General features: G+C 41.8%; 2 protein-coding genes across 6 annotated transcripts in view; one reads left to right on the top strand and one right to left on the bottom strand.

The window, feature by feature from the left end:
- Positions 1–127: 127 nt before the first annotated feature.
- Positions 128–9,790, bottom strand: lgalslb (lectin, galactoside-binding-like b). 2 transcript variants are annotated; one of them, XM_012919700.4, is made up of 5 exons: positions 9,386–9,790; positions 8,752–8,844; positions 8,574–8,662; positions 7,607–7,793; positions 128–5,140 (listed from the first exon to the last, which is right to left on the bottom strand). In XM_012919700.4, the coding sequence occupies exons 1-5, from the start codon at positions 9,416–9,418 to the stop codon at positions 4,997–4,999; spliced, it is 546 nt and encodes a 181-aa protein (XP_012775154.2). In that variant the 5' UTR covers positions 9,419–9,790; the 3' UTR covers positions 128–4,996. The 2 variants fall into 2 exon arrangements, with proteins under 2 accessions (XP_012775154.2, XP_023008184.1); XM_023152416.3 differs by having other exon boundaries at positions 8,752–8,835.
- The window catches only part of abch1 (ATP-binding cassette, sub-family H, member 1), a 34,880-nt gene continuing 28,085 nt past the window's right edge, over positions 8,807–15,601 (top strand). The window contains exons 1-2 of one of the 4 annotated variants that reach the window (XM_076891478.1): positions 8,807–8,892; positions 13,252–13,351. In XM_076891478.1, coding sequence (XP_076747593.1) covers positions 8,864–8,892; positions 13,252–13,351 — 129 coding nt within the window. In that variant the 5' untranslated portion in view covers positions 8,807–8,863. Of the gene's footprint in view, positions 8,893–13,251; positions 13,358–13,594; positions 13,807–14,334; positions 14,406–15,601 lie in introns of those variants that run through there. The other 3 variants (XM_004553464.5, XM_076891480.1, XM_076891479.1) reach the window with 3 other exon arrangements.

Raw genomic sequence — 15,601 nt, 5'->3', positions numbered from 1 at the left:
GAGGGGAAAGAGAAAGACAGGTCTAAACACAAACACAGGAGACTAATATATATCATCAATCTCCTCATCGATATGCATCTATAACCTTCAAAATTATTTTACACAAAAAGTGATCAGAAGAAAAAACTCAACGTAAGAAGTTTATTGGTTTGCAAAGGAGCTGTTTTTACAAAAGCATAGAGGGGGGAAAACATTTGGAGCATGTATTGTGTTCATCTAAACACTGGCCGTGTGCACATTCTCACAAAGTTTACAGTCAACTCTATTTATTTCGGGAATGTGACATCATGTGGTAATTACAAGTGCTCCTGTTTTCAGCAGATCAAACAGCCAACATGATGCGTGAGATGAAAGAGTATCAGGGAGATCAAAGTTACTGCAGCCGGCACACGAGTGATCCTCCGACTCAGTACATCCTTGAAAACAATGACAGGAAACTGTTGTGCAGTTAAAAGAAAAGCATCTGGAAATGGGAAAGGTTGCAGTTTAAGACAATACTCTTTTTCCATATCATTTGTAATATTTGTACACATCAGAACCCAGAGCCAAAGAAAACACTTTCATTATTATAAAAGACTCAGCTTTTCAACGTGCCTTCATATAAACAGCAAAACGTTAGCTATACAGTCAGGATATCTTTACCACACACAAAGCTGCTGGTTATGGTGTAATAAATACAAATGATAACATGATCAACCGCACAAACACATCAGCAACACATCAGCCTACTTCTACTCAATGAACACCATGAAGTCATTTTAGCACCTTTTAGAAAACCGCTCTTTAACCTGGTGAAACTCATGGGGAAATGATTTTAATTCAATACTCGAGTCCACATTAGGCCATAAAAAAATACAGCCCAAAAGAACAGACAGTGGATAGATGGCAAAAAGAAATAAAACCGCATGCTTGACTGAAACAGAAACTGGCAATACATAGTTGGTACGTCAATCTGTCGTCTTTCCAAATTGCCAGGTACTAGCTTACATGCACAACAAATGCTTTCATGTGTTTTCTTCAAAAATAAAAACCCTGAGTCCACGTACATCCAAAGTCCGAAAGGAGGGTAACAAACAGACAGACATGGGTAAAAAACAAAAACAAACACTCCTTCTCTTACATCAGACTTGCTGGATTTTAAGGGTAGGAAGAGTGTAAAGATTTACTTCACTGAATGGGTATAAAAGGGCAGGTCCTAAATAACTGGGGTGATTGTGGACAGTAATTTCACCTGGGTTACCATTAGATTACAATCAGCCAGAAAATGACATTCAGCTTTTCAGTTACATTTTTAAAGTGTTGCAGAGAAAATAAAATAAGAGTTACAAAGAGCAATAAATTATGATTTCCCAAGGTTGTTCTTCAAAAGATGTGGGATCATTAGGAGATCAGAAAAAGAGGCCTGCATATTTAACAGTAAAAATGCTTTAACTGTTTTCTTCTCGCTGTGAGTTTTGCAATTTTTTTAAAGTGCAACAGTACAAAATAGGTAAGTACCCCACAAGCTTATCCTGTACCTGCACCACATCTAAAAACCTAGAGGAAAACAAACTGCGCTCAGCTGGAAAAAAACACAGCAGTTCCAGAAACAATTTGCTAATGGCAGAGTTCAAGTGTACACTATGCTGAGCCAAACAGACTCCCAGCTCAGCTCTGCACACATATAAAGAGCTCCCTGGAATGAGCACAGGAAGCCTTGAATTGTTCCTCTCCCTCCCCCGTACCTCCTGCTGCTGTCAACACAGTAAACTGAAGACCCAAAACATGAACCTGCATCACCCTTCAACACACATCTTGTTTTTACATCACTCAAACATACTTCCATGGACTATATCAACATTATTACAGTAAACTGTTACTAAATATGGTCACCAGAATACCAATAGCATCCAACAACATGCCCAATCAGCATAATTACATGTTATTTGGACACATTTGCCCTTGTAATACTAAAGTAAGAATGATTCACACACACCTATCCGTTACACTGCAATTCTCAGTACCACGCTCGTTTGTGTCCAGAATAAATTTGGGTAAAACGAAGAACTCAGGAAGACGCTGTCTGACCAACCAGGCAAAAAGAAGCTTAGAGTCAGCTCTAGGAGCAGCGATGTTATTGCTATATCAAAGGAACTAGCAAATACTCATGCATGTATAGAAAGCAGCCTTTCTGCATTTTGACAAACGCTGCCCACAGGTAATGAAGAAGTTTCCTTAGAGTTTGCCCACAAAGGAAGCCTCATTCATGGCTTACTCCAATTTTACAGCAGCAAAAATTCGATCCAAAAACCATCATTGGCTTATGATAAACACAGAATATGTGAGGGTGAAAATGTTAAAATGTCTGAGCAGTTTTGTGCAGGCAACTGCTGTTCACTTCTTCAGTGTCAAACTGCTAAAAAAAAGTCCTCAAAAGGGATCAAACAGGCTCATGAAACCTGGTTTAGGTTTTACTGTCATAAACAGAACCAGCAGCGCCGCTTTCCAACATTTACAAGTTGCGATCATTTATTCTGTGAATTTCTATTGAATAGTTTAATGATTTCTAACAATGTAATAATTCTAGAAAAACAGCGTACGCCATTCCATTTTTCCATTATTGTGATGCATGATACTTCTGTACCTGAATGACCTTCAAAATGTACTATTTGTATCATGACTTTGGTTTCTGTTACACCCCCTAACGTGTTATAAATGTGTAACAAATCACATTTATGAGCAGTTTCAGGAAACGTTTCAGTTGTGAAAAACCCCCTTGGCTAACCCTTCATGTGAAATGACACGTGCCTTGTTCTTTTAAGTGTCTGGGAAACAGCTGCAGGGCATCTGCACCAGAGTGTATCTATTATTCATGAACAGCTTATCAACGTTTATAATTTCAGCTTTAATGCATCTTTAGAAACCCAGGAAACTTTAATGATTTATTAACATTTCTAAAAGTGGGACTGGTAATAACCGTTTACCAACTTTTAATAAATACAATTTTAATTACACACAAAAGGGATTTTTCACAACTTGGCAAATATATTCAGGCTAATAACTGACCCATGAACATAACTTAAACTTAAATCATTTTTCTTATAAAACCCTTTAAAGAGGTCAAGGCTTCAGCAACAAAGAAACTTTATTGCTGCCCTAAGCCATTTGTCTAGAACAAATCTGGCCAGCTTTTTGCAAGAGCTTTGTCTTCCTCAGACTTTTCCTTCTCCTACCTGCATATTAGAAGTAGGTGAAGTTGTGCCAAAAAACACAAATGCATAAACAGAAAAAAAAAAGTACCTTTTAATGTCTGCAGTGAGTTTTTACATCTTTCTAGAGTATGGAAAAAAAAAACCAAAAACCTGATAACGCATAATCAACGTTGATACTGGAAGAGTGTAAACAGAGCACCTTAAGATTTCATACACACAATACTTGTGGGTTTAACTTGAAGATCTCTTCTCTATATTTTTTAGAACTTGCTCCCTGCCCCAGTGAAGGAAACTGTCATAAAGAAAACAACGCATAAGAGACCAGACATTTGTGTTAGTTACACTTCTAAAACACAGCCTGCAGCGCTAGGAAAGGATGAGACTGCATCAGTGTGGGCAAGATGCCGATGAGGAATGATTCAGGAAAACCTTTTTCTTTTTTTAAAAAGCCATGAGACACACAAGACCTATAATGGACTAAAACAGCACCAGCCATACCACCAAAAACTGTGACATTGAGAAATTAATCTGTGCATCACTATATCTTCTATGCTACTATTAAAGAAAAAAAAAAAAAAAAGATAAACAAAAAAAACATCAACCCTATACATTCAAAGTACCCCCAGGATCTGACCCCTGACTCCAAAATGTGTGACTGAACCTGCACCCGGCTGAACCTGTGACCTCGATGACAGCACGGTTTCTTCTTCATATAAGGAGTAAAACTTCTATCTTATTTTAGTGTTCAACTCTGATGAGGCTTGCAAAAGAAAAAAGGAGCAGAAGTCAAATTTTAAATAACATTTCTCTGCAGCTCTACTGCCTCTATAGCGCAATCTACTGACAGGAGAGTGGCTGTAGTTAAAAAAAAGAAGAAAAAAAAGAAAAGTGCAAACTACCCAGACACGCTGTGTTAAGCATGGGATGCTACATCTTGTCATGATATAATCCTCATTTTTGAGTATTTAGGTCAATGAGGCTGCGACGTGTTACCATGACAACTGGAATAAACCCAAGGGATGCAGAGGAGTGCCAGCAGAGTTGGATATACATCAGCAGAGAGAAAACAGGCCGCTATGCTGTCTTGTGTTGTGCTCAGATGAGTTTTTGAAATAGTTACACATCCAGCTGTGCTGAGCTCAATCTAACTAAAGCATATCAAATATACATATATGTCCAGGTATATTTGAATTGAAACCAGTTGCATCTCGCATAACATCATGTATCCGCCTGATTTGGGAACACTGCTCTGGCCTGTCTGAGTTTTACTGCACATTTGTTCACGTTGCTTGGTCAGCAAAAGATTTAAGAGGACGCTTGTATGTTTAAACAAAGTGAGTTGAATTGAGTTTAAGTTTTTGTTCTATCCATGAGCAACACTTAACTTTCACTTTAGCTGCTAATTGTCAGATATTTTTATCTAACTGGTTTTTTCAAACCTCCACACCTGCCTCCATCTCAAATTCCCTAAAGGATTCGACATAAAAGTGGAATGTCCTATAAATAAGCTACAAGTTCGCTGATCTAAAAACTGGGGCTACAAGGGAAAAATACCTGAAAAATGGATCAAACACATTCACCCACAAAGCACCATCACATCAGATCCTGGTTCAACATAAAGAAGAGGAAGAAGAAGAAGAAACAGCAAAGCAGAAAAACTTTGATCCAGTTACTATGCTGATGCAGTGCTGTACGATGGGCTATGGATGATGATGTAACAGGCGCACGTGTGTGTGTGTGGTCATGTGTGATCAAGTCCTTGCTTCACACACGACTTGCGGAGCGGGAATTGGTCAGAGGGCAAGTTAACCAAGCTTGGTAATCTGTAGGTCTCCTTGTATTCGTACTGTGTCGATAGAGGGCAAAGATTTTACTTTGTGATAAAAGTCAAAGAGCTGGTGTCCATCCACGAATATCCGGAACCTCTGGTGCTCGCAGTGGATCTCAATCTGCAGAAGGAAGAAAGACATGGAGAAAAAGACAGTTAGGCAAAAGGTGGAAAGAAAATACCGCACTTTAACCGCTTTTGACTTCATGACAAGTAGAGACTGAACACACTCATTCCATACAGTCACAATAAGCAGAAGAAATTGGGTGGGTGGAAAAAGCTGTGTCAGAGTTACACACAATCACCTCATGAGCTGAAGGGACGCATCTCACTTTATACAACCATTTCTTTCTCTGCTCGTTAATATAAAAATATTATTTGTGCAGTTTCAATTTGAGTAAACAATTACAAAATAGATTCAGTAAAGGACTAGATGTTACAATCCCTGATATTGCATTGCTTTAAATGGAGAAAACGTTGACGGATGCTTGTTATGAGGAAAGGCAGCTCAGAAACTTTACCAGCGGCACACATCGTTGTGTGCCTCAACTTTCGGTCTTTTACCCAAGCTAATCTGTCATTTTTTCTTCCTTGGTTAGGGTGCATGATAAAGACAACCGCTTGTAAAGAGAAAGACCAAATGACCCCTTACACTGAGGATGACTATCAGCTATTTTAGTTGATGTTAAAACATTTAAAGCTCCCAAAACGTTATTGAATAAGTAGGCTAGAGCTAAGCCTCGCTCTCATTTTCTTCTCTTGTTTGTACGTGTACACACTGAATCCTAACAAACCGACAACAAAAATGTAACTGCATAAACACCTCCGCGTGGTTTATGCCAGTGGGGGGGAATTTAAAAAAAAAAAGAAACCGTCAAACAACTCAAGGCAGAATGTTTTAGATGAAGCAGCAGAAACAAACCATCCTGCTCTGAGACCACAGCACATCATGTGTCTCTCCACATGCCCCTGGATTCAGGAGGGAGTTTGTTTTAAACATTCTGCATGGCAGACTTAATCTCCAGCCTCCAGCTTTCGACAGAGTCATGACTGTGCCGACCTGCTCAGTCACGCTGCAACCACAAACAATGACACTTTATCAGAGAGCTGACATTCAACAACCAGATGCAGGGTTCACCTCTAAAAATAACTTAAGTTGTTGTGTCTGCATATGCATATTTCGCATTCTTAAAAAACAGAAAGAGTTTCTCTTTGTAAAAATTCTCATGCATCCACAGCTGAGTTTTAAAGATATCAGACTGGAAAACACTAAGCAAAAACCCTTGACTGGGGCAGGGATAGCTCAGTAGGTAGAGTGGTAGCCCCATGATCGGAAGGTCGGGGGTTCGACTCCACTGAACGGCTACCCTGAGGTACCCCTGAGCAAGGTACCGTCCCTACACACTGCTCCCCGGGCGCTGCACTGGCGGCTGCCCACTGCTTCACTGGGTGAATGGGTTAAATGCAGAGGAACTATTTCCCTATGGGGACTAACACGCACACTTTACTTTACTTTGACCCCAGCAATTAGGGGATCCAGTGGCTCTGTTATGATGTTGGAATAGTTTTGCTCACATTGTGTGTGTCTCCTTAGAAGTAAGGATCACTGTAAATCCATAAACTTATGGTGGAGTGGTCTCTTCCAGGACTATAATGTACCCCATCAAAAGGATAGCAAGGGGTTACTGAATTGTTTAAGTTTGCAAAGGAGATTAATCATATGCACTGGTTTTGACAGTGAACCAAACTCAGCTGCAGTGCGCACCTGTAAGAGACTTTGGACCTCCTTCTCAAGCAGATCACGTCACAATCACTATGCAAGATAAATAAAAATAGCTCCAGCAATCAGTGCCAAAATAAATTTTTACTAAATTTGTACACATGCACTAGAGTCCTGAACATTTCGAGACATTACGCAATAGAGATGGTTACAAGTACACAAATTACCGACCCAGTTGCTTTGGGCATTTGCCGTCTTTTAGCCTCCAGCTCCTAAAGTATAACCTCTATATGGATTTCACAGAGCTGCCAACACTGCAGCAAATGTTATGGTGCATTTCACGGTGACGTGTGGGTGTCGTGAACTTGGCACTTTAAACAGACCTTCGGCTACACTGGAGAAAGAACAACTTCATTCAGTGTCCTGAAAACATCTCGAGAAACTTCATGCTTTGTTCTTCGCTCCATTGCCACTATTGTATATTTTTAGCTGTACACCATGTGTGTTATTCATGTGCAGACTTATTGGAGCAGAATATGACATTAAAGAGCTAACAAGTCCTCGGGTGTTATGAGATTACTCATCATGCATATGCCCTGCTGCTCAACCCCCTCCACCCTCCAACTCCAACTCATTCAGCACACCACAACAGCTGATGTGGTCCTAACGCAGTAAACAGGCCACTATATGGGGTACAGGCTGTATTTACATTACAATATGATGAAGCATGGACAACATTTCCTGTTTGTGTTCCATTATCATGCTGCGCAGATAATCTCACATAACTAATTCTGAAAATATCTCTGCTACAGGCGACTGCTGGGGATTACCCAGAATTATTTGATGTGAGAAAAGGGATTTTTTTACCCTAAAAGGCTGATCAGGGATGAAGGGAAAATACACAGTGGACGCCTCCTCCTCTGTCCATTTCCCAGAAACCCGAGCGCTGCGAAGGAACTGACGGTCAGTGAAACGAGCCGTGAGTTTCAGGGCCACATCAAATGGAGGCTCCCCTTTCTCTGAATCACGTCCGCAGGTCAGGCTGACATCAAAGCTGAGGGTATGAAAAAAAAAAAAAAAAAACAAAACCGGGTAGTGGTAAAGCACACATCAGATAATCTGGGATAAATGAGATGCATAATTCTGCTGCGTAAGAACAATTCTCACCAATTGTGAGTTAATTATGCATAATCCCTGCTGCTAGTTCTGTTTATCCACCCTCCCCTGCTGCTGCTGCACAGTTATGCGTCTTGGTGTAAGTTTATGGTCACAGTTACAGGCATCAAGTTTCTAAGTAATGAGACGCAACAAAGAAAGACTGTGTGTTTAGGCCTTGGAGCTGTTCTGTCTGTTGGGACATTCACATGAACTTTGGCATGAAAAACCCTCCCAGCAGCAGGCACTAAACAAGATGAGGTCATCGAGAGGTTTCTTCCAAGTTTGACACAAGTTTCCATGTAGGGTAAGGACACACCCAAACAAATCTGCTTCACTGGATCTCTCTCTTTTTTTTAAAAATTTTTAAAAAAAAGAAAATCCCCCCCTTTTTCTCCCTGCTGGTGAGGGAACGCCCTGTCTCTGCATACTTAAGGAGCCACTGTTCTTTCTGGCTGCCTACGCATTACTCAGTGTGTCCTCGAGTGGCCGTGCAAGTCTGACTAGCCTAAGAACAAAAAAACAAAAAACAAAAACAAAACATCCCATCTCTAACATCCTTTAGCAAAGAATGTGTACTGTGCAGACGTAAATCAGAATGTTTTAAATATGCAGAGATAAAAACATGGCTCCAGATAAAGAGTGTGTGCATGCATGCCTTTGTGAGGTGTTATGTTACCTGTCTGGCTCCAGGTCCACGATGCCCATCACTATTATCTTCTTCCCCGGCCGCATGCCCCCCCGGATGCGCCCGCTGAATGGCACCGTCTACGCATTGCACACATTGAATTTATTACGCACAGCCAGGAGCGAGCATCAAACAAGGACACTCGGGAAATCGTTTAAATATTTCATACCAGGAGGCGTGATAAATCCTCCTTGTCAGGTGAGATGAGGCCGGGGTTCCCCAGCGAGTCATTCAGGTGGTCTTCTTCCACATTCTTCAACACCAGTGACAAAAGACACAGGATGCAAAGTATCATTTATCGCTCTGTCAGGTAGGATATACAACTTGCATGGCTGAGGTTAAAGGCACAACAAGAGGCTACAGGCCTATCATTCAATATATGCACAAGAGTGTGGCCTCGTACGCGGCGTGCAACAACAATGACGAGGTGGCAGCAGACCTGTCATGTTGTTATCAGCGTTCCTGCCGGGAGCCATGAGTTATTATAAATGAGCCCCACATTTGGCACCATCTTGCACTACGATGGAAATGCGCACCGGCTGGGTGGCCTAGAAGAGCACACACCGCCGGTGCATTTCACCACAGCGTATTGGATTTCCCAATTTCCTCCCCGGCCACAGATGAAAGAGGAGTCGCCCTACGCTCTGAATGCGCTGCGCCCGGCGCTCCGCATTTACAATAAGCGCCGGATAATCGACCTAACGGTGCGCTTAAATCGCAACTAACAGGCCCCCATGCACAGAAAATAAATACCAACACACGTAACCCCGGATCGGTTCCCCGAAAACCTTCAAAATACTCACTACTCCGTCCTTCTCCGCTGCCTGCACCGCCATCTTGAGCAGAATAGCATAGGATGCTGATTATCGGAGCAGAGGTAGCTCTGCCGGGGAGCGTGGTTTGTCAGCGTCGTGGCACTGACTCAGGAGGATATTCCTGTTCCTGCTCCAGTACTGCTCCTATTCTTGGGTCCTCGCGTCTGACTTGGCCTGAGAGAGAGCACAGTCACCTCGCAGGATCCCTCTGCTCCACTGAAATGGGTGGATGTCTGCTGACGTATGCTTTATAATAATTACAGACCAAAAGCTTAATCCCCGTCTGTTGGAGAAGGCTAATCAGACAGATTTCCCTCAACCCTTCACCCAATTAGACAACGCATTGTTTGGATTCTTTGGGGGGTTTCTAGGTTGGGATAACAATCCAGGACACGACTTTTAGCTGGTTTAAATAAGCGGTTACTTTATGAGACTGCGCTCGCGTGTCGTTTATCCAGTTTGACTGTGACACAGACTGGGGGGTTTTGGCCTAATTGGCCAAAGTGGGCACACTCAATACTTTGGAATGATTAAACAATACTGTAGGGCTCAGAGGCGTCAGGGAGTTAAAAATAGCTACAAATGGACCTGTTTCTGCTCACTTGTGAGCCTGGGACATAATTGCTTTTCACCGAATGAAGTGGACAATCCCACTGTCTGTTCATTGACTTTTGCAACCCTCTCCGTCCTTTCTGTATGCTCTCTATCTATTCAACCCCCATCTCTGATCGTTAGCCCGGCTGTTGTTTAGTTAAACTGGTCCACTCTGCCCCTTTGTGGATATTTAAAGGCATTACACGCTAAGCAAATCAATGCACTGTGACTTCAGTGATGCACTGATGTTCCCCTTAATACAAAACGCTGCAGCGAGAGTACTGACAGGGTTAAGAAAGACAGATCATGTTTCTTCTATACTAGATTTTCTTATTTCTTGACAGAGAGACAAAATTAGAAATGAGTATATCAGAGGAACAGTTCAGGTTGAGCATTTTGGAGACAAAGTTAGATAGGCAAGGCTGAGATAGCTTGGACATGTGTACAGGAGCAATGGTGGATATTTTGAAAAAGGGATTTTGAAGATGGACCCAGAAGGCACGAAGAAATGAAAAAGATCACAGAGAAGATTCATGGATGTAGGGAAGCAGGGCCTCCAGAAGGTCTTGCGCGACAGAAGAGGATGCTAGGCTTAGGTAGAGATGGAGCTTTGACGACCCCTAGCGGAAGCATCCGAAAGACGAAGATTAGTTTATCTTTAGTGGTTCACTGTTGAATCTATCATTGAATTTAAAGTCCTTCTCCTTACATACAAAGTCTTGAATAATCAGGTCCCATCATATCTTCCAAAGGATTTGTGTCTCCTCCCAGGATCAAACTGGAGACTTTTTGTTTGTTAGCCAAGTACATAAACCCCTGCACTATTGAAACACCCCTTAACAAGTTATTAGTTCTTATTATTGCTGCAGTAATAACACTCAAATATCCTACATATATCTCTATTCAATGCATTACTCGTGCCTCTAGTCCAGGGTTGGGCAACATGTTTTCCAGAGGGCCTTCCTGCCTTATGAAACGTCACACATTGATGACACTTGCATGGTGACATATGAAACAAAACATGGTTTCAAGTTATGCTGAAAATTTTACATTACATAAAAACATAACTCAAGAATCCCATTTATTCACATTTAAATCAGGATGTGTTTACATAGTCTGTCCAGTTAGGAAGCACATACCATTTTGAATCCTTTACACCTGCTTTGGTGCAAAAGAAAATGACAATGCATACACTGGAGAGGCAAAAACAAGACAAATGTCAGCAGCTTATTCAGTTTTTCCTAAATTAAACACATCCAGGCCTGCCATCACAAAAAAGATTTGCTGTGTCTCCCAGCACAGTACAAGAGTGTGGAGAATAAACCAGGAGGTGGGCTGTTACATGAAGAGATGGACAGTGTCTACCCAGCAAAGAAGAACAAGAAGAGCACTGCCAGAATCCTGCAAAATGACCTCCAGCAGGCTATTAATGTACACGTGTCTGGCCAAACAGAATCCAGGAGGGCCATGTGAGGGCTGAATGCCCTTTAGTGGGACCTGTGCTCAAAGACCAGTGCCTTCCAGCTTGACTGGCATTTGCCAGAGAAAAAACAGAACTGGTAGGTCTGCCACTTTTGCCCTGTTCTCATGACAGATGAAGTTACAGGCATCTTAACATTTGGCACAGCCTCCGTAAACTGTCCAGACTCACAGAGGCTCAGTGTGAAGAGAACACTGGTGATAGCATAGAAGTTTAACTGACTTTGTGTTACACTGCGATGATCAAGTGTTCCCTTTTTTAGCAGTGTATTTAAACCAGTGGTGTCGAAGTGTAGAACAGCACGCTTCACAATCTGTACATAGTATCAGCCGTCTGGTTTCATGTCCTGAACTCGTAGTTGCCCCCCCCCCCCCCCCCCCCCCCCCCCACACACACACACTCTTTTTAAATAAGCCACAACATTTTTTCTTAGCTGTCATTAAGCATTTCTTTATATTAGACACTAACATGGAGGAGGAGCTGAATCTAAATCTCATTTTTAATGATTTCAATGCTGAGGTCTTTCTTTAGAGAAGGATAAAGTTGTCTCCATTGCATTAAACCCATCATATGTATTAGGAGTAGCAGGCAGCCACTGTGTAGCACCCAGTGATCAACTCCAAATATAAACCAGTGCCTCAGTCAAAGACATAGTGAAAGAAGAACATGTAATTTTCTGCACAAAGGGGCCCGCTGCGCCAACATCCAGCCTTGCAGTGCTGTCAGCGCTGAGAAGCATTTTGTTCATGGTTCCTTGAAATGTAGGAAAAAACTGAAGTGTTTTAAAAAAAATCATTATTTGTGGAAACAGCTATGTGGGCGATGACATTGCATGGTCATTGATTCCTTCTCTAATGTGCAATCAGTGAGAAAATTTTGTGTTTCAAACGGGTTTTTATTTACATTCGATTTTTGCATGTATTTTAATGAAGATGCAGTGAAGAAAAATCATAACCATGATCACAAGCATTTCATATGAGTCTGAATGTGCAGTGGTTATCCTCCTCCTTGATAATTTGTGCAGTTCTCTGTAGAATACGGGATAAACGCTTCTGGTCCAAAATCCTGATTGATGATATTAATGTTCAAAGCACCGTTTGTGGGCTTCTGTGTGTCCACCCATAACTTATAAAGTGTTTAAGGTTGTCTGTCACTATATCATAGATACATGTGAAAAATAATGAAAATAAAAACTGGAATTATAAACTAAACTGTATAAAACACAAAGTTTGTGCTACTACCAGAAACACAAACATAGGAGCCAGGGGAAATTTCCCTTCTTTCATTCCGTAACAGTCATTTATGTGTCTGTGTCACATTCAGTTTCATCAATCAGTGATCAAACGCCTGCTTGACCTCGTTTCATCTAAAAGTCTCTTGTTTTTGTGCTTCCACCTAGCGGTTATTTTTGGAACGACATCATTACAAGAATCCATCGGTTAGTTTCACTTCCGTTGCTTTTGCAGCAGCAGTTAATGTTAGAAATGCCAAATGAAATGATATTAGCAACCTGGTGAATTCTTTTATTTCTTAAAAAATATATTATTAATCGAGCCCCTGCAGCTGCTTACAGGCTAGTGCAGCTCCGCATCAGCTAAAGCTGGCACCAAATTCTGCCCAAATAGATCAGAAAATTGCAAACTGCATTTCTGTGCATCTGTGGAATCGCTGAAAGCAGATCAAACAGCTCGCCTGACTTAAACCTAAAAATTCCCAGAGCTCATCATCTATCTAACTCTCTCCTTCTCCCCCTCTCTCCCTCATTCTCTCTCTCCTACAGAGACCCAGCCGGTCCGGCTGTCCTCCCTGCTGCCATGGCCGCGGAGGCTGCCGGTAGGAATGATGCCACGCGTGGACCTGCAAACAGCACAGAGATGGAGGTGCGGGTAAGATGCTTTTCAGGTAGTTTGGGTCGCTGTCTTTTCGCGGGAAGCCTCCAGGATCGAGGTGGTCCCTCGACAGCAGGCCTTTGTGCGCCGCTGCAGAGATGGAGTTGGGATTTATTTTTTCATTTTGTGTCACATTTCAGGCCAGAGCTCCATTTTTTCCCGTAAAGCAGGGAGGGTGGATGAGGGTTATCTTTCAGAGGGGGGGCAGAGAGCGACCGCTGAGCATCGCAGCGCTGCTGCAGCGCTCACGTCCTGCGTGAAAGGGAGAAGTGAAAGCGCAGCAGCTGGTCGGCTGCAGAGGGCTCGGCTTATAAATAGCCCTTCGTTGACTTCTCTTTCACAATTTTTATGTGTCTTCCTGAATTCGGAGAGATTTAAATACGGCCGTCAAGCCTGTTTTCTTCCACTTGGTAGTGACGCAAATTGGCAACAACTTGGCAGGCAAGGTAGGAAATTCTTCCTGATCAACAGAGCAGAGCCTGTTATGAATGAAAAGCGAGCCTCTGCTGGGCTGATCGAGGTCATTATCGCAGTGTACAAGCAAAAGAGGCAATGTGGTGTTTTCATCAAGTATAGGTCTGTCCATCTGGTCAGATGGGTGGAAGGGTGGGATTGCTACAAAAAAAAATGTGTTAGGAGAAAAAAAATCATGCTCTTAAAATATGTCATTAGTTTTTTAAAATTTTATTCCCAAGTATTATTTTGGGGACATCAGAAAACATATTGATGATTATGGAGCGCTACTGAGGTTATAGCACCAGTTAAAGTGTGTGTGTGTGTGTGTGTGTGTGTGTGTGTGTGTGTGTGTGTGTGTGTGTGTGTGTGTGCGTGTGCGTGCGTGCTATTGGCGTCTGTTCTTCATGCCTTCTTCAGTTGCTGGCTCTCAAACTCAACCTGTTCTTCCACTTTGCATTCATGCGGACGAGATGTTTGTGTCAGCTAATGTTCAAATGCTCTTTACCTGTTGACTTCAGTCTTTGGCCTCACTTCTCAAGTGCTCTTCATCCCTTCCACATCTCCCTTTTTCTTTACATCGTGTCCAATGGTGAGTTTGTGCTCCTTCAATCGGTTTGGTCTCCTCTAGATGAGGTTAGCCTTGTCTTTTTTCCAGGCCTTTCTCATATTCAGTGATGGATAGTCAGCGTTTGTTTGCATTTTAAATCAATGTGTCATCTGAAGTGGTTACAGTTGCCACACAGAATCAGGGTGACATGTCTGCAAATGTAGGCTAAAGTGCCAAAGGTGAGGCTAACCAAATGCAGCAAATTATTCATTGCAGTCTCCCTAATCTCCTTGCTGGAAAATGAGAGATTCTGGATTAAAGGAGGGAGTTTGGTGGAAACCCGTGAAAGAACGCCGTTATTAGAGATTACTGGACTCAGGATTGTTTTACGACCCACATACTTTGTCTGATGCAGCTTTGTAGTGATGCAGAGAAACTAACAGGAACATGAGAGTATGCTTGGCTGTTTCTGTGTGTTGTTTGGTCAGAAGTGAGATTTGTATTTGGCTTTTGGATGAAAGGGCAAACAACTTTCTCTTTCTGCCTGTTCAATTGTTTGGTGATTGGCTTATGAAAAATAACAGTTTGTATTTTCAGCTTCTTGCACTGAAGTCTTTCAAATCCAGCCTTGTTTCTCCTGCTGAAGGAGCTGCAACCTTCTCCAGGGGACTAAAACTCATTCAGGAGTCAAATGTTGTTACTTAAACAGTAATGATGGATATTTTATTTGTAGAGATGGCTAGGCTACACAAAATTATGCTTTTATTTTTAACAAGTTGAAATTTCCATTTTTGAAAAGCAGAAAATAGCACGGTACAGTATGGGAACATCATCTAAACTCAATTTATTTGTGGGTCTATAAGTGTTAAATATGTGTAAGCATTGGTTAACTGAGGTTCTGGAGAGAATTACATCAACATGTTATGGCTATAAAAAAGACACACTTATGTCAAGGGTGGTTTCCCCATATAAACTAACAGGTATTTTGTAACTATAAGGAATGGAAACTTCCTACTTTCAAATTCCTTGCATTTGTAAACATAACTGGCCAGTTCAGTGGGAAGATTCGTCTCTGTAAGTGGCCACTTAAATATTTTTCAAACTTGTGATTGAGCCTAACCGCTGTGACAGGCAAACGTGTTTAAGTGAAGCACATGTAAAAATTGTGGCAAATTAAGTGGTCGGCTCTTCCTGGTGGGAATATTTAATGATGGATGCACTTCATTTCAAGCACTTAA

This window comes from Maylandia zebra, linkage group LG13, assembly GCF_041146795.1.
Source record: "Maylandia zebra isolate NMK-2024a linkage group LG13, Mzebra_GT3a, whole genome shotgun sequence".
In the NCBI taxonomy this organism is placed as follows: domain Eukaryota; kingdom Metazoa; phylum Chordata; class Actinopteri; order Cichliformes; family Cichlidae; genus Maylandia; species Maylandia zebra.
This window is presented reverse-complemented; position numbering and strand designations above follow the sequence as displayed.

Excerpts from the sequence above, each read along its gene's own strand:
- lgalslb (XM_012919700.4), bottom strand. The coding sequence starts at position 9,418 with ATGGCGGTGCAGGCAGCGGAGAAGGACGGAGTA. Across the intron at positions 8,845-9,385 it reads CAGCGGAGAAGGACGGAGTA|GTGTTGAAGAATGTGGAAGA; the intron begins GTGAGTATTTTG and ends CTTTTGTCACTG. Across the intron at positions 8,663-8,751 it reads AGGATTTATCACGCCTCCTG|ACGGTGCCATTCAGCGGGCG; the intron begins GTATGAAATATT and ends TGCAATGCGTAG.